The 16,767-nt window shown below is 50.7% G+C and overlaps 8 protein-coding genes across 8 annotated transcripts; 5 read left to right on the top strand and 3 right to left on the bottom strand.

Moving 5' to 3' along the window:
- Window positions 1–118: 118 nt before the first annotated feature.
- F5J12DRAFT_905433 (tRNA synthetases class II (A)-domain-containing protein) lies at window positions 119–3,550 on the top strand (the record flags this gene model as incomplete). The annotated part of the gene is made up of 12 exons (XM_051748658.1): window positions 119–271; window positions 334–439; window positions 490–572; window positions 632–821; window positions 869–902; window positions 949–1,459; window positions 1,515–1,917; window positions 1,970–2,859; window positions 2,915–3,034; window positions 3,087–3,173; window positions 3,223–3,399; window positions 3,449–3,550. 12 exons carry the CDS (start codon window positions 119–121, stop codon window positions 3,548–3,550), a joined length of 2,856 nt encoding a protein of 951 aa, XP_051600687.1.
- A 234-nt stretch (window positions 3,551–3,784) lies between these two features.
- F5J12DRAFT_905434 (acyl-CoA N-acyltransferase) lies at window positions 3,785–4,567 on the top strand (the record flags this gene model as incomplete). The annotated part of the gene is made up of 2 exons (XM_051748659.1): window positions 3,785–4,268; window positions 4,317–4,567. 2 exons carry the CDS (start codon window positions 3,785–3,787, stop codon window positions 4,565–4,567), a joined length of 735 nt encoding a protein of 244 aa, XP_051600688.1.
- Window positions 4,568–5,028: 461 nt separating this feature from the next.
- On the top strand, window positions 5,029–6,529 carry F5J12DRAFT_892365 (pali-domain-containing protein; the record flags this gene model as incomplete). The annotated part of the gene is made up of 3 exons (XM_051747567.1): window positions 5,029–5,791; window positions 5,820–5,996; window positions 6,048–6,529. 3 exons carry the CDS (start codon window positions 5,029–5,031, stop codon window positions 6,527–6,529), a joined length of 1,422 nt encoding a protein of 473 aa, XP_051600689.1.
- Window positions 6,530–6,902: 373 nt separating this feature from the next.
- F5J12DRAFT_75297 (Ureohydrolase) lies at window positions 6,903–8,596 on the bottom strand. The gene is made up of 9 exons (XM_051742106.1): window positions 8,222–8,596; window positions 8,013–8,170; window positions 7,721–7,949; window positions 7,538–7,671; window positions 7,464–7,483; window positions 7,395–7,415; window positions 7,263–7,341; window positions 7,171–7,211; window positions 6,903–7,117 (listed from the first exon to the last, which is right to left on the bottom strand). Exons 1-9 carry the CDS (start codon window positions 8,432–8,434, stop codon window positions 6,999–7,001), a joined length of 1,014 nt encoding a protein of 337 aa, XP_051600690.1. The 5' UTR covers window positions 8,435–8,596; the 3' UTR covers window positions 6,903–6,998.
- Window positions 8,597–8,758: 162 nt separating this feature from the next.
- Window positions 8,759–9,747, bottom strand: F5J12DRAFT_720159 (uncharacterized protein; the record flags this gene model as incomplete). Its single annotated transcript, XM_051741220.1, has 4 exons — window positions 8,759–9,300; window positions 9,356–9,422; window positions 9,496–9,524; window positions 9,585–9,747. The coding sequence occupies 4 exons, from the start codon at window positions 9,745–9,747 to the stop codon at window positions 8,759–8,761; spliced, it is 801 nt and encodes a 266-aa protein (XP_051600691.1).
- Window positions 9,748–9,821: 74 nt separating this feature from the next.
- F5J12DRAFT_828467 (WD40-repeat-containing domain protein) lies at window positions 9,822–12,469 on the bottom strand. The gene is made up of 11 exons (XM_051745620.1): window positions 11,823–12,469; window positions 11,692–11,767; window positions 11,612–11,641; window positions 11,355–11,556; window positions 11,278–11,296; window positions 11,058–11,226; window positions 10,872–11,007; window positions 10,603–10,821; window positions 10,385–10,553; window positions 10,180–10,296; window positions 9,822–10,123 (listed from the first exon to the last, which is right to left on the bottom strand). Exons 1-11 carry the CDS (start codon window positions 12,057–12,059, stop codon window positions 9,956–9,958), a joined length of 1,542 nt encoding a protein of 513 aa, XP_051600692.1. The 5' UTR covers window positions 12,060–12,469; the 3' UTR covers window positions 9,822–9,955.
- F5J12DRAFT_828486 (WD40 repeat-like protein) lies at window positions 12,470–14,995 on the top strand. Its single transcript, XM_051745621.1, has 11 exons — window positions 12,470–12,805; window positions 12,853–13,239; window positions 13,291–13,316; window positions 13,372–13,449; window positions 13,491–13,540; window positions 13,585–13,819; window positions 13,866–13,992; window positions 14,048–14,163; window positions 14,236–14,435; window positions 14,487–14,597; window positions 14,659–14,995. Exons 1-11 carry the CDS (start codon window positions 12,736–12,738, stop codon window positions 14,753–14,755), a joined length of 1,497 nt encoding a protein of 498 aa, XP_051600693.1. The 5' UTR covers window positions 12,470–12,735; the 3' UTR covers window positions 14,756–14,995.
- Window positions 14,996–15,550: 555 nt separating this feature from the next.
- Window positions 15,551–16,764, top strand: F5J12DRAFT_892370 (Bax inhibitor family protein; the record flags this gene model as incomplete). Its single annotated transcript, XM_051747568.1, has 6 exons — window positions 15,551–15,802; window positions 15,856–16,051; window positions 16,113–16,213; window positions 16,264–16,391; window positions 16,441–16,611; window positions 16,665–16,764. 6 exons carry the CDS (start codon window positions 15,551–15,553, stop codon window positions 16,762–16,764), a joined length of 948 nt encoding a protein of 315 aa, XP_051600694.1.
- Window positions 16,765–16,767: the final 3 nt, after the last annotated feature.

Genomic DNA, 16,767 nt, shown 5'->3' on the forward strand with positions numbered 1-16,767 from the left:
ACTATTAGTACTTAGCACCGAGTCACTATTGCTACTAAGCATCGAGTCACTGCTTCTGCTAATAGATTAAGGTACTGGGATGATCCGTTATCGATCTCTCCTACCACCGCTACGCAGGATGTCCACTTACAACGGTCCTTGGCCAGCTCGCAGAGTACGACAGGAATTCTTCGATTACTTCAGGAATCGGGGCCATACATTCGTACCCTCGTCATCGACCATCCCTTACGATGACCCAACCCTCCTCTTCGCCAACGCCGGCATGAATCAGGCATGCGACACATCTCTTGACTCCCATCGACACAATCTGACTCCCTCACTCACTCGAATTAGTTCAAAACCATCTTCCTCGGAACCGTAGATGCCAATTCTGAGCGAGGAAAACTCAAACGTGCATTCAACACGCAAAAATGCATACGAGCTGGCGGCAAACATAATGGTATGTTCCTCCTTCTCCACCGACTGCCGATCTCACCCGAGTTCACCCAGATCTCGAGGATGTTGGGAAAGACTCCTACCACCATACATTCTTTGAGATGCTCGGAAATTGGTCCTTTGGTGACTACTTCAAGGTACGCCTCGGCCGCCGCAAGAGCCGAAACCACCCGCTCATGTCACATCCACGACATAGAAAGAGTCTATTACGTTCACTTTCGAGCTCCTCACTCATGTATTCAAGTTGCCCAAAGAGAGATTATATGTCACGTACTTCGCAGGCGATCCTCCAAACAACATACCTTCCGACGACGAGGCAAAACAAACTTGGCTGAGTCTTGGAATGGACCCCACACACGTTATACCCTCAAAATTTAACTTTTGGGGTGCGTGTCTTCGTTTCGGACGTCGCATACGCTAACGGCTGCCTTAGAGATGGGCTCGACCGGTCCTTGTGGACCCTGCAGGTATTCCCCTCTCCAGTCCCTCTGGAAACTAGTTAACGTATCCTAGCGAAGTACACGTCGACCGGATAGGTGGCCGTGAGGTCGCTCATCTCGTCGACGGTGACGACCCGACGGTCGTCGAGATATGGAACAACGTCTTTATCCAATTCAACCGGGAAACAGACGGCACGCTCAAACCATTACCACAAAAACACGTCGACACGGGCATGGGATTCGAACGTGTTGTGTCCGTACTTCAGGAGAAGATGTCCAACTACGACACCGATGTGTTCTCACCCATCATGGCCAGGATAGAAGAACTCACGGGTGCTCGTCCATACACCGGCAAATTCGGTGCGGAAGACGTAGACGGCATCGACACCGCCTACCGAGTCATCGCCGATCACGTCCGCACCCTGTCATTTGCCTTGAGCGACGGTGGCATGCCAAATAACGTCGGCAGGGGTTACGTCCTTCGTCGCATCTTGCGTCGGGGGTGCCGGTACGTCAGAAAGAAGTTCGGTGCACCGATCGGGACCTTCTTCTCGTCGTTGATGCTCGTCGTCGTCGAACAAATGGTCGGCTTACCCTTTGCGCGACGTTTCGTTCGTGCTAATACTGAGAGGTCGACAGGGTGATGTTTTCCCCGAACTCAAGCGGAAACAAGATGAGATCAAGGAAATCCTAGACGAGGAAGAAGAATCATTTTCTCGAACGCTTGACCGAGGCGAGAAGCTCTTTGATCAATATGCCTCCAAAGCGAAGGAGGTGGGCTCGAATGAACTCGGCGGCGCTGACGTGTGGCGATTATATGATACCTTCGGATTCCCGGTTGATTTGACGCGACTGATGGCGGAAGAGCTCGGCATGACAGTTAACGAAAAGGAGTTTGAGGCGGCGCAGGAACGGTCCAAGCTTGCTAGCAAAGGGACATTTAAGAAGGATAAGTCAGAGGCACTCAAGCTTGACGTCCATGACTTGGCAGCGCTCGAGAAGAATACTGCAATCCCAAAGACGGACGACTCGGCAAAGTTTGGTGAGCGCCCTCATAATCATTTGGCCTAGGAGGACTCTGACACGTTCTCAAGGTACCGGCAACATCAGCGCCCAGGTCAAGGGCATCTTCTATAACCGTCAGTTCCTTTCGTCGACGTCAAGTATACCTGAGGGTGCCAACTTGGGCATTTTGCTGGACCGCACGAGTTTTTATGCCGAAGCAGGCGGTCAAGAGTACGACACGGGAAACATCGTTATCGACGATGTTTGTGACTTCGAGGTTACTAATGTTCAGGCATACAGCGGATATGTTCTTCACACTGGCTACCTCAAGTATGGCCAACTGAACGTTGGTGATGAGGTCATTTCATCCTACGATGAGCTTCGGAGATGGCCATTGAGGAGCAACCACACTGCGACGCACGTCCTTAACTTCTGTCTCCGCGAAGTCTTGGGCGACCACATCGATCAGAAGGGATCACTTGTTGCACCAACGAAGCTCCGCTTTGATTTCTCGCACAAGGCGCAGATTTCGTTACCCGAGCTAGCTAAGGTTGAATCAATGAGCATTGACTGGATCACACGCAACGTCAAAGTTTATAGTAAAGACCTGGATCTGAAAACGGCTTACAAGATTCCGGGTGTACGTGCGGTGTTTGGCGAAGCATATCCTGACCCTGTCCGCGTCGTCGTGCTTGGGTATGATGTCGACGAAATCGCAAACGATGCCGAGAATCCCATGTGGCGAAACACGAGCATCGAGTTCTGCGGTGGTACCCACGTCGCTAAGACAGGAGATATCAAGGATTTTGTTATCACGGAGGAATCAGGCATTGCCAAGGGCATTCGGAGAATAACCGCAGTCACGGGACAGGAAGCCCACGAAGCTGCACGTGTTGCAGACGAGTTCAAGGCGCGGCTAGACGCACTGGAGTCGGTCTCCGGTAAGGAAAAGGATGCAGGACTGAAGACGCTTAGTGTGGTGAGTATGAAATGTTTTAGAAATGTGCCTTACCCGGTCGTAACTGCCATTTCAGGAACTTGGCCAAGCAGACATTTCTGTCTTGCGGAAGGCTGAGCTCAAGGATCGCCTTGCCGCAGTTCGGAAGGCATTCGATAAACAAATCAAGGAAAAGGAAGCTGCAGCTAATAAAGCGGTACGCCTAACTTCCATGACTTAGGGCATTTGTCTCTAAAACCTACCTACAGGCAGTAGATGCGCTCGTAGCCCACTTCCAGGAGAAGCCGGACTCCGAGGGATATTTTGCGATCTTGGAGGTGAATGGAAATGCGAAGGTGAATACGAACTTGCCGGTCATTTACAATTACTGAGTACGTTATCTAGATCCTGCAAAATGTTATTGCACAGGGCAAGAAACTCGGCAAAGCCGTGTACGTTTTTAGCGCTGATACCGAGGGGGGCAAAGTTGCACATGCCAACTACCTTCCCGAAATTGTCCGATCACAAGGCTTTGACGCCAAGATATGGGCTTCGAAGGTAACTGAGATTTTGGGCGGAAAGGTGCGTAAATTCGTCAGTGCCTATATCCAGGGATTCATTTCCGACGCAGGCTGGAGGCAAAGAGGAGGGCTCTCAGGGCGTCGGTGTCCATGTAGACAAAGTCGAGGAGGCATTGAGTGTCGCAGAAGCTGCGTACTTGAACAGGAAGTAATAACACGAGACAATACCAGATATTCTTTTCATAGTAGACACCGCATAATCACAGGGAACATCGTTACGTGCAGTACGCAATCGCGCCAACGACCACCTTACCAATGATGACCTTTGGGCGCCGGGAAGATAATCTGACTCGATCCTTGACTGGCCCGACTTGTGATGACTGACACCGATTTGCGTTTGTCTAATAAAGCTGTACGGTCAGAGGATGCGGTACGGACTAAGTACCATGACCCACAGTCAGCTATACCCTCTTGAGGTCAACCCTGCAACGGCGGAACCGTTTCTCCGTCTTCCCCAGCCCAATGAAAACATCATTATTACCCCTCCACGTCTCTCCGACGCGCAATGTTTCCCGCCGATTCTGAATGACCCGCGTGTCTGGCAGTGGCTGGAGGGGCCGCCTATCCCATACACGGATGAACATGCAGCGGAATGGATTGAAATCATTACCCAACAAAGTAAAGCTATCCTAGATGAACTGACAGCGGAGGATACGTTGAGACCAGGAGGTTATCTAAAACTCGTCGGCGGATGTCCAGTTCGACACATCCGAGAGGTCTTACCGGACGGAACGGATGTGTACCTCGGAGACATCGATATCGGGAGAGCACCGTTCGAAGAAATACTAGATCCGGAGGAGAGAAGGAAACAAGTTGAGATTAATGAAAGCAAGCCGCTCGGAGATCCCAGCATTGTTTGGACGTTCGGAGGCGAGTCCATTTATGTGCCAAGCAACTGGTCACTGACTGGTTTCCCAGATTACATTGCCCCGTCGCACCATGGCCGTGGGATCATGTCGGCGGCCATGAGGCTTGTCCTATACTCGTGGGCGATTCCGAGGATGGGGGTGCGACATATGTCGGGGTATACCTTTGTGGGAAACGCGGGGAGCCTGCGGGTGTTCGAGAAGAGCGGATTCGTGTTGAAGGGCGTTCTGGACAACGGAAAGACGGTCAGGGGAGAACGCAAGCGGTTAAATTATCTTGAATGGAAATGCGAACAGCAGTGAGGCTGAGCACTGCGGCGTAGGTGACCTGCTGGCACTGTGTTACATACTAATCAGTAGGTACAGCCACTCCCCTTGTTCGACCAGCAAATTGTGGCTTTCGGGGCTCATCAGCCTCGTTTCTGGTACATTCCCTCTCTTGTTTTTCTCCTTTTTGTCGCTGTATAAAACGTTGCCGAAGTAGTGTGCATCTTGCTCAAAGAAGATGGGGTGCATGAGACCCGCAACGCCCGGTTTCATCGTAACTTCCGTGGCGGCAATCCTGCTCGCAGTGGTATCATTCTCCGTCCCACTTATCAAGTCTGTTTACTTCCTCAAGGCATCATTAACCGTCGAGAACATCGATGGCACAATCACATTCGGAACGCTGGGCTATTGTATGACAATATCTGGTTCAACCTCGTGCTCGAGTGCCGGCGTCGGCTACGAACTGGGTGAGCTTTCAGGACGTTCTCTGGTCGCGCATGCCGACTCTCATCCCCTGCGTCCAAGATATCAACGCACTCGTAGGAGATAACTCAAGCCTACAAATTCCAACCGTCGTCGTCAAATGGCTCACCTACGCTCTGGTCCTCCACATCGTTGCATTTGGATTGGCAGGCGTGGCAGCTCTGTTCGGTCTGCTCGCCCATGTACGCGAAATGGCAATGAGCTGCTTCAGTAGCTGCATCTCTGGCTTCGGCGCTACCGTCGCACTCATCGCTTTTATCTTCGACATTGCCATCTTCTTCGTAGCGAAGTCACAAATGAATTCCGTCTCCGGAGGCTCTGCTTCCATTGGAAATGCTGTATGGCTTACTTTAGTGGCCGCACTCCTTCTCTTCTTCAGCGGATGCTTCTATGGAATAGGAAGATGCTGTATCCGAAGACGAGGGAAGGACATGTGGGGCGGACAACCAAACGACGATGCGAACGGCTTCAGAAACCGCGAACATGTACGGCTCGATGCCGTCAAGGCAGAGGCGGACCGTAAAGCACGCCTAGCACAGGGCGAAACGGGCCTACCCGCCTTCCAAGAGTTTGAGCAGTCTCAACCACTGAAGGCAAAAATGGATGGGGACGAGATTTACTTGGACGATGGACCCCAATATCGAGACAGCTACAGTCCCCGGGGCTCCCAAAGTGGGTACCCGGGGAGCGGCTATGCTCCAGCCCCTGTCGGCACTCGCGCTGTTGACGGATTTAATAACGTGCCATCTTATCCTCCCCAGCCTCGACGACGAGGCAGTACGCAAACTCAGCTTACTGCATCCAGCTATCCTTCATCATATGCGCCGTCGTCATCACACGCACGCTCCTGCAATTCCCCCGTCGATCGTTCCTGCACCCGCCCCGTCTCTTGCCCCGCTGCATGAACCCTCACCGACAAACTACTACAACCAGGACCCATATGGCATCCAACCACATCGACACGTTACAGGAGACAGTGCTTGTCAGTAATTCAATCGTTTTCAAAGGTCCCGGATGATGACCCTCTTTACAGATGCCCCCGCAGACAACTCATATTACAATCCGTACGACACACGAGCGCAGTCTCAATACGCAGAACCTTCACAAAATGTGATCACTTACAGTCCCGGGTATGCTGCCAGAACTGTCTCCCAATCACCCCCATCACGCGCTCCCTACGACGCTTATACACCTGTCGGCGGCAATCAGCCTGAACAGAGCTACGCTCTTGGTGGGGGTGCGTACGGCACCAATGCTGTGCCATCAGCACAGACGAACGACCCCTACAGACTCTATCAAAGTTCGTCTTACACAGTGCCCCAACCAACTGCCTCACCACCTACCGTTGACACCAACATCCTGCGAGCACCGTCGACGACCGCAAGCCCTGTAAGAGGCCCGAGGGACCCAAGGACGAGTATTGTATTGTCCCCTCCTTCAACCCATAACGATAATCCACCAGATTATGAAGCTGGTCTTTCAGGCATGGCTGGACAATGGGGGAGAAAAGGCTAATAAAACAATTACACGACAATTTCCTATCCTGCTCTATGTCTTATATGGCCTTTACGGACTGCCCAGATGATGACTCGTGTGCGACTCTGAGGATACCCTGACGCGTTCTCCCTTCTTGTGTATCGTATTCCAAGTGCTCATCGTCATACTTATGTTCCATCTGCGTTATATTTGCTACCAGCTCTTCGGCTACGTCGGAACTATCGAACCAGCGGCATCCAAGATTGCCGGAGTTCCCCGAGCCCCACAAGCTTACAACAGCATTATCAACTTTCATTGGAAGCGTAAGGCATTCTTCCACGACTGAACAGGGTAACTTGAACACCGAAAGAAGTGGCAGAAATGTAGGTATTGCCGGTAGTTGCAGGGCATAGAAGCTGCCAGAAGCTCCAGAAGATAGCGTTCGCTCCAGCTTCACAGCACCGTGGGGGTCATGACACCACGGTGTGAAAGACACATGTGCCGAATGTCACAGCTCATCTCTTGGCCACATTTCAGAACGGCTGGGTTGGGTTGGCGGCATTTGGAAGACGAGTAAGGACAGCAAGTCATGGACAATGTCCGCTGCTGTAGTTCCTGTTACCTCGGCTGCGACTTTCATCAGCCTACACCTACACTCATTCAGCACAAAGGAGGCACACCATGATCGTATGCTGGAGCAACTTCAACGACATCAGCGCCACTGAGAACATGGATGAATTCCAATGCATAGAATGATCTGCGAAAGGCTTACACGAAGTTCAACCCCACTAATCCTCGTATGATTCTCTTTAGTTCTCTGCTGGTCCATCCACCAGCTTCAGGGGTGCCAGCTACAACGTTCTGGCGTTCAAAGGACAAGATACCCGTCAAGGAGAAGACTCACTACCAGGTGCAAGGCCAGGATCTCAAGCGGGGCTCAGCGCCTTCTATGTCCAAGAGAATTTCTACTTACCGATGACATCAATGTCCAGACTGACCAAGTAGAACCAAATCAGTCCATTTATCACCCAACTGAAAGTGTCTCACCTTAGGTACACGGGGCTATCTCCAACTCTCTCTCTAATACGCCTGATGATCGCGGGGACGCCATGGATGTCGATGTCATCACTGGTAATGAAATGGAAGCCAACGGACTCGTCATTCTCAACATCGTCCAAACCCTTCCAATGCATACTCAGCCTAGTACTTGCGCGCTTTCGCATAACTCACGGTCAGCTTGCACCTGATACCAGCGTGGATGCTATTGTTGGAGATAAGGCCTTCTTGGCTAGCGGTGTAGAAGAACGTTCCGTGAGTGATACGGGATTGTTCTGTAACAGCTCCAGGATATCCGGACCAAGTATCCAAATGCGCGTCGAAATGTATCACAGCAATGGGACCATATATCTTGTAGAGTGCGCGCAGTATGGGAAGTACGATGGTGTGATCGCCGCCCATGCTAGGAAGTCACCTACATATGCAGCGTCTGTGCACATTAACGTGAAGACGTACAACATCATACCTGATAATTCTTGGATGCTCGCGGCCATCCTTTGCAAGAACAGCACCATGCTTCCATGCAGAAAGGGCCTTTGACGAAATCGAACGCGCCAGAAGAGTTGAGTACGCGACTTCCATTTGGTCTATTGCAAGGGCATTGTCAAACGGTGAGACGGGGACCTGGAAAGCCAGTGAGGATCAGAGCACTTTCATGCTTCTTCAGTGACACACGTCTCCGCAATCAATGATCTTAGAGCCTTGTTCGTAAGGGTTGCTACCCCATGCAAGGCTGTAGGCACGGATTTCTCTTTGCCGCCTGCTTCCTGAACGAATTGCATATGGTCCAAAGCGAGCACCTGGGCGGTACGAGGTTCCAGTATCAAATAGGTATCCCAAGGATCGCAATGTCAAAATCGATCGACTCGTCCTCCAAACATCGTGCATAAGCCAGATGCGAAAAGGTCAATGGCCCGGAGAATGGCTGATCGACTTGCTTTCCGTACTTTGATAGCCACGTTTCTTGACCGTCTCCAAAGTGATGTTGGCTGTGCCCCAGGACGCTATGGGTGATAAGGAGCAGAAATGTCGATGCTGCTGCCTTCATAGGTGTGCTTTGGAAGTACCACTACAGCCTGCCTGTGGGGCTTATCTCGAGGCCACAGGCAAAAATTGTAGATAAGCTCCATGTGAAAGAGCTCTAAAAGTACATGAACGTTGACAGGTAGTACGAGCGAAGTCACTGAAGGGTCCACTACGACGTAAATTACATTACACCCGACGTTGAGCAGGAGTAGTTCGCAGTGTTAGGATTTCCCACTGCCTCCGTTTCCTGGCATTGATTCCGTCAGGCTGAGGGTCTCCGGGATCAATGGTAAGAACGCGAAGTCTTCTCATGAGTTCTGGAGAGTCATCTGCCTCACCCTCTTCTCCTCTCTCTCGCTCCAACACTTCATCCTCAGTCAAATCGATTCCCTCGTGGAACACATCCTCTGGAGTCGCCTTGGGGCTCGTGCTTTTGCTTCCGGAAAAGAAAGATAACGGTGTTGCTACAGCACTCGATATAAAGTCGGAAGCATTGTCGGCGAGTGAACGTGGTTTCAGCATCGGGATCGCGGAAAGGATGTATGTCTTCCTTCTCCAGGCGCTCGACGTGCCATCGCGTGGTTGAGGATACGCTGGATTCTGTGCAAATGTCACCGAAATCTCTCTTGTCTTCGGATTATAAGAAAATTGCGGAATTGGGTGAGAGTATGCGTTTGGATATGGCTTGGAAATGGGTCTCCTATGTCTCAGGACGAGCCGTTCCACCCCTTAAACACCAATAAACGCATGAGCGCGCCAGCTGCACGATGGCCGATAGCTTACCTTCGACATCAATAGCATGACCTGAAGCTCTCGAGCACAGTGCACCCGAAGTATCGATAAAGAATACCTATAGATCCGTCCCGCGAGTATGTATATGTAAGACTGGGGAGTAAGCGACCGTCACGAGAGGTGCAGCAAACCTGATTGTTCGCATCTGGGTTCCTCAAACCTACCAACAGTGTGTGGGTCTCGTCATGCTATAACGAATTCAAGCTGCTTATACGCTCACTTTCGATGAGGGAGTGCTCTTTCTCTGGCCAAAGGATGACCTCTGTCCCATCTTCGACTGCATCTGCACTGACATCCCAAAGACGACCAGTCGCAAGAGATCGGATCACAAAGTATCCTGGCGGAAATCCGAACAATTGTGCGTTCGCGTTGTCCGTGGTCATCTCGGTGGTGAATTTCAGGGGTTTGCAGCAGTAAAGCTGTCAGCACTGGATGAAACTTGGCGGACGGCTTCCGTGTTCCGATAGGGAGGACACTTGCACGATTACAGTAAGGGAGATACAGCAACTCGAATCGAAGGGCGGCGCAGGACAGTACAAAAGGTAGGGCTAAGTTGATACAAACGCGTATATCTGCTACGCCTCATCTACATCAGGGGTCTCCCCATTCTGGTACCCGCGAGGTGTTTTCCTCAGCTCGCTGTTTCTCCACCCAATCTTCTAACGAATACGACATCTTAGAGAGACCTTTCCACTCGTGACGAGCGACGATGCTTCCTCCAGCTCGTGAGCCTTCCCATCCGACGCTCATCATGACGGGCTTCCTAATGGACACGTAAGCTCAGACCAGACTGATATCAGAACATATGGTACTACCGTCGAACTCCAGCTGACATCACGAACGCAGACAACTGTATGAGATCGCGGTAGCGGTTGCAATTCAGGCCCGGAAGGGTGGTAAGACATAGGTAAGGTTTCAGAGCGATCAAGGACCTTTTACGATGCGACCATCCAGCGACCATATCTACATATGTCACTCACATCAGTTTGCCCTCTGCGTCGTGACCCTGGTAATACTCACGTGGATCCTCCCATCAGCAGAACCCGAATAAATGTATTTACTTCCAGTGGTCTCAGCGGGACTGAAGTTGCAGCGAATGAGTGTGCGCAAAACAGCATGACCTCGATAGGTCATCACACTGCAATCATTAGGGTGTGCATTTCTTCTCGGTTTCGGGTAGTCCCCATATCTGGGCGGTGATTAGTTGCAAACGCAAAAAGTAGGCGTGGCTTCATTACCGATAATCATACCCAGGAGCTCCATAACGTCTATGTGGAAGCCTGTCGAACTCGGCGCTGCTCCTCATCCTTCGCAAATCCCACAGGCGAAGCGCCTGATCCTTGCCATTTGATATGACATACCTACCATCCCCTTTAGCCGATACGTTGGTTATACCTTCGGTGTGTCCCACCAAGACACCTGATGGTTTCTGTGACATCCCCAAAGAACGTCTATCCCTGTTATGGACGTCCTGAGAATGACTGAATTAGTCCCGTTTGCAACTCACCAGACTTTCAAGAATGTGTCGTCCGACGCACTAACGAGTACGTTCCCCGAGACACTGTCTGCCCAGCAGCAACTGTTAACGTCGTCATCATGCGCGTGGATCTCAACGGTTTTCCTGTCCGCAGGAAGATTATACACTACAGGCGGTCAAGAACCATCCGAGAATCTGTCAAAGGTTCCTACCCACCGAAAATGTGGCCAGAGCCACCGGCAATTACTTCGTTCCCGTCAGCAGAGAATCTGCAACTCCAGATTCCAAAACCGCCTCTGTCAGACCGGCGGTTTTGATCAGAAAACCGTATAGGTGTTTGGGCGGTCGAAGAATCCAAGGTGCTGGCCATATATACTGTGGGTGTCTACAACGATGGGTGAGTACGATGACGAATCGAGGCTAATATCTGGTTTACTATTGACGAGTAAATTATCCTACAAGGATAGGCGGCTGAGTTGGATCCGGGGGTCTTGTGTGGATAAGCTAACTTACCTTTCGTTGTCTGGACTTAGGTGAGAGTCGGTGATCGTCCAAGAACCTTGCCTGCCTTCAATAATTTTAAGAACCTTCAGGGTTGTCTCATGGTCTCGATCGTCAGTGTCCCAGTCTGATGTAATAGGTCGCCTGGCACTTCGGCGTTGCCTAATGTATTTCGACGGTGGTGCTGTCATGTCATAAACGTGAAGGCGAAAATCTAGAAAACGCGAAGTTGACACTCCATCCTTCATGGGACCTTATTCCGCACCAACCTTGACTGCATGTATAGTAGAACGAGGAATCTGAAGAAGAGATAAGGAGGACCGAAGTGATTCTTTGTAGCGACGAGTACCTTTGGAGAATTGGCCTGCATAAAGGTTTGCTCCGTGAGAGGCGACGGCAGTTCCATTACTGTTTGGTATCAGATCCTGTCAGGAAGCAATCTGTACGCAAAACTCGTGCACAGAAATACGAAGTACTTACACCCGCCAGCTCCTCCCTTGTAGGTCCAATTTGCCTCGAAGACCTATCGAGAAAGACGCGTGATATGTTCATGATGCGCTTCTTCGTAACTCGACCAAATTCACCCCCTCTCAATAGTTCTAAGCCCTCCCGTTGAGGCTCTTTATGTGGAGGAAACCACTGCTCATGCCGAGGAACTGAACCATAGCGCCTTGCAATAAAGAAATCATCATCGTAATAGTCGTCGTCGTCGTCCATCCCTTCTTCTTCTTCGTCAAAATCGAACACTGCAGATGCAAGGTCCACCGCTACTACCCGATCGCAGAAGGTCGCCAAACGAAAATATTCCGGGTTCCAGTTGTCCGTCGTCAGCATCGTTTGTCTGTGTAACTGGCCTCGAAGAATCACCGTGCTGCAGTTCAAAAAGGGCTGGACGATCTGTTGAGAACGAAAAGCATATGTAGTAGGGGCACTTACAGTGCAGCAGCTGCGATATAGTGGTAGCGCTGACGGGTGCGGTCGACATATCATCGTTGTTGATTTCCAGCTCGAGGTCGTGATCCTCACCGTCGAGATAAGCATCTGGACCCTCAAAGCCTTCGTCATCGTCGTCGTCTGAAGGCCTGTCTAAGTAGTACTGGGGTTCCATGGCGTGCACTGAGAGGCGGCACGGACTCAGGGGACTTGATATATAATCTTAGCCTGCAGACCAACCCCCTGTGAGAGGGTGACACGCTTGTTGTCATCGTCATGAGTCATTTTTGAAGTCTACCTGCTACCCGAGATCTCACAGTATCAGCATTGGAATATACTGTACAGATAGCAGTGCTTTGGGGGGCATCCTGAGTACTTTTGGTTGTGTAGTGTACACGACAGACAGGCTTTCCAACTCCGACGGAGGTCTTCCTCGCTATTAGGCTTGACTGGCAGAACGATGGCGGGCACTATGACCATTACCGCTGAGGAGGTTAATTGCCTCATCCATGCATACTTCCAGGATTCAGGTTCGCGTATCTGGTTTATTCCCCGCGCATTCTCATTCTCCAACCAGGCTTTCAGCATTCAGCATTCACTCTCCGTATGGAGGGCCGTCTAGACAACTCACACCACATCAAAAAGCACATTCCACGCGGAGAATTGGTAGAACTCCTCAGCAAAGCACTCCTCTACAGCGAAGTCGAGGCTCATTGGAAGGAAGACGGTCTTGCAAGCAACTGCAAGAATAACTTCTCTCTCCTTGAGCACCACGTATGCTCGTTTGATGCAGATGGGCAGTCACACCCGTCTACTCAGCCAAATGGGGGACTCACTTCTCTGGCAATCGTTGGAGATACGAAGAGCAAGCGGAAGTCTGTCACGCCCTCTAGTGAGGATGGGCATGTCGAGAAACGCCCCAGGAGAGAGGATGAAGATAGTGAATCTGCAATGGCTGTTGATGGTGCGTGTTCTCCATATTTCGGCCTTCTTTCTATTGAACTTCACCGCTCAGGCATGCCCAAGACAATTCCCAAGGAGGTAAAGTCTCTCGCTTGAGCTGCAACCATTGTTTACGGAGGGTGTGTTCAAAAAGCATAAGACGAAAGGAGCTACTCTGCCTAAATCAGAAGCAGTAACCGTATTGCGAGCACACAAGTCAGGAGGTAAGACTGTCACTCGAGCCCACCTTCCTTCGCCAACAAGAATATCAAGGTTTTCGTCGCTTCCTGGAATCCAACCTCTACCGGGAGCCTGATAACTGGGTATGAACACACTATATGTTAGATCGTCGCTCACCTCTATCCAGTGCAAGGGATGCTACGATTATGTATTGGGATATTCCTACCAACTCGCATGACGGCTTGGTGGTTTCTTCTTTGCAGCCCACCGCGAAGATCAGTCTTACCAATTCTGCAAAAGCGGATTTGACCTCTCTGGACTGGAACAAAGATGGTACGTTAGTAGCTATTGGGTCGCTCGACTCCGTCCTTCGAATATGCGATACATCAGGCAAGACATACATGATAGACCACCATCATAAGGTGAAAGTTAGCCACAACGAATTGGCAAATAGTTAACGCGTCCTAGGGCCCTATATTCGCTGCTAAGTTCTCACCGTCTGGTCAGTGGATCGTCACGGCAAGCTTGGACAACACCTCTTGTGTATGGGACGTGAAAGACAAGAGACTGCACCGACAATACCGAAACCATGGTGGTTACGTTCTACTCTGATTTTCAAATTTCCCATGGATTCATACGGTCTCTGCTAGATGCATGTTGCCTGGATGTGGATTGGATCGGCGATTCCATCTTCGTTAGCTCTGGGGGCGACTGCTTGGCCCACATCGTTTCTCTCAGCGGCACCAAACCATTACAGACACTCAAGGTATGTTCCATCGATGCCTACCGTACCTATGTCCTTGCTTCCTGAACTTCGCCTAGGGGTCACACGGCCGAGCTGACCATGGTCAGATGCAATCCGTCACGCACTCGTTTGATTTCTGGCTCAGACGATACTACTGCACGAGTATGGAATCTAGAAGCCATTCTCATGGATAAGATGCCGGCGCCTGTAGTTCTGAAAGGTCATACGAAATGCCTTACGTCCGTTAAATGGTGCCCGTACACCGATCCAGGAACGCACGAACTTGTTGCCACGTAAGTTTACAGGCGGACGTTTATTCTCTGGCCATCTCATCCCGTTTGCAGGGCTTCATTTGATATGACTGTGCGACTATGGGACTCCGTAACCGGAGATTGCTTGCAACTTCTTACTGACCATAGCAAACCTGTTTATTCTCTGTCCTTTAGCCCGGAGGGGTTCCAGCTGGCGACTGGAGGCGGCTGATGGCTATTTGCAGTTGTACGATGTAAAAGTGAGTCGCCTGCTTGTACCAGGACGGCGGAAGCTGATAATAATCAAGACGGGCGACAAAGTCTGGTCTTGGTCTGCTGGTATGCGATTGGGTATATTTTGAGATAGACTGGAGAAAATGGGGGGATGTCAGCCGTATTGCTCTTGCGACGGAGCACCGGGCAGTTGTCATCGTCGATCCAACGAAATTGCATGCTATTCAGAAGACCACGTGAGGCCTAGCTACTGGTGTATATTTTATACTTTGTCTATTCTTCTGTCGCAATGTAGCTGTGCTGATTACTGTACGTCGTAGGTAATTCGTTGAGAACGAGTAAAAGAATAAACTGGCTTAGTGCGCCCTCACGTTTAGTTATGCTACAGCCGTTCGCCTGCGACCGCAGAGGGCGATCCTATCGCACACTCGATTCTCAACCCAGGCAGCCACCATTAATTACTGCATACCCGTAAACAGTAACTTGGTAACCTGTGGCTCACTCGCAAATTTTGTACCAGTCGGGACAGTTCCAACTAGCCCCGCCCCTTAACTTGGGCTGCGACTGCACTGCGGTGTAGTAAGCCTTATAGAGAAACGACTGGACTGTAAATGTGACACAGCGATGCCTTCTCCATATCTCTGAGATTACCCCAAAAATCTGTTGTTTCGTGCTGTTTAAGTACTCACAATATGAGACCTAGGTTAGTGCCTATGTTCCAGCTAGTGAGCATGTATATCTAGCGCTTCAGCGTTTTTCTCTGCTGAACCAGTCATGATTTCTACTGCGGGCTGCTTACATAATATAGATCTGCTTGCCGGGTGGTGACGTGATCGCCGGAAGGTCCAAGTGACGTCGACCGTTTTAATCGTATACCTGCTGACGACAACTCTCCACTGTCGTCTCGTTCTTCCTTCACCGCAATGTTGATTCTCGGATTGTCGTCCGCCTTTAGACCAGCAGTGTGTCGCAACAGCTTTCTGTCTGCTACGTGTCCTAGGATTGCCGCGTTCTCCACTGGTCCAAGTGTAGGTCGTGGTTTGCTGGCGAACGTCGGGCAAAAGCGCTCTTTGCTGTCTGCGCCTGCAATACTTTCTCGCTCAGTCACCACAGATGCTCATGCTGTTACCGCGAATTCTTCACAAGAGGCGTGGAAGCGGTTTGGAATTACGGCCGTAGGTTCCATCTGAGTAATTCTGCCACGTTTCCACTCTAATATGATGTTCAGGCAGCTGTTGCGGGTACTATAATTGTTGCAGAAGCCTTTTTAAATAGGGACACAAGAGATGTTCTGAACCCGGTCGAACGATCATATCTTCATGATAGCTTCAAGTACACTGCAGGGGGTCTCGCCCTGACTGCTCTTTCCGCAAGGAGCATGTTCAAAGCTGGTCTCCCCTACAGGATGATGCTAGCCAATCCATGTGAGTCACGATGGACATCTAGCCAGGGTTACATCTTGAACGTGTTCTGGTCTCCTCACAGGGGCCGTGCTTGGTGTCAGTCTGCTCGGAAGCATTGGAACCATGATGGGAGTGTACTACACCCCTCCAGAGAAGTCCACACAGAAGCACCTTTTCTGGGCGGTATGAAGGCATGCATTCTAAGCGTATATACGTGCTCACAAGGACTACAGGCATTTAACGTCTGCCAAGGAGCTACCCTGAGTCCTATCTTCTTCTTCAGTCCAGCCATACTAGCTCGCGCTGCACTTTACACATGTGGTGTCGTCGGTGCTCTGTCGTATGTTGGTGCCACCGCTAAGTCCGTTTCCCTTTTTCTTTTGTTATATAGCTTTTTCTAATACCGGCAGAAACGAGAAATACCTATATATGGGCGGTCCACTCCTGGCTGGAGTGACGGTTGTGGCCCTAAGTTCAATAGCCCCTATGGCCCTCCCACTAGGCCTACGCGGCCTTGCCGTTGCCGAAGCCCTATCAATCTATGGCGGCCTGGCTGTCTTTAGCGGTTTCGTGCTTTATGAGTAAGGAAGGGCTCCCTTTGGTGATCAGGTAGTACTGATGAGCCTGTGACTAGCACTCAAAAAATCTTGCAGCACGGGCGGGCCGTGCGGATGGGTTTAATGGCACCAGACCCCATAGGGGAAGGCTATCTCCCTCGAACTGGACATGATTAACAT

This window comes from Pisolithus orientalis (genome assembly GCF_024613125.1).
Source record: "Pisolithus orientalis strain OTSU chromosome Unknown F5J12scaffold_12, whole genome shotgun sequence".
NCBI classification, from domain to species: Eukaryota; Fungi; Basidiomycota; class Agaricomycetes; order Boletales; family Pisolithaceae; genus Pisolithus; species Pisolithus orientalis.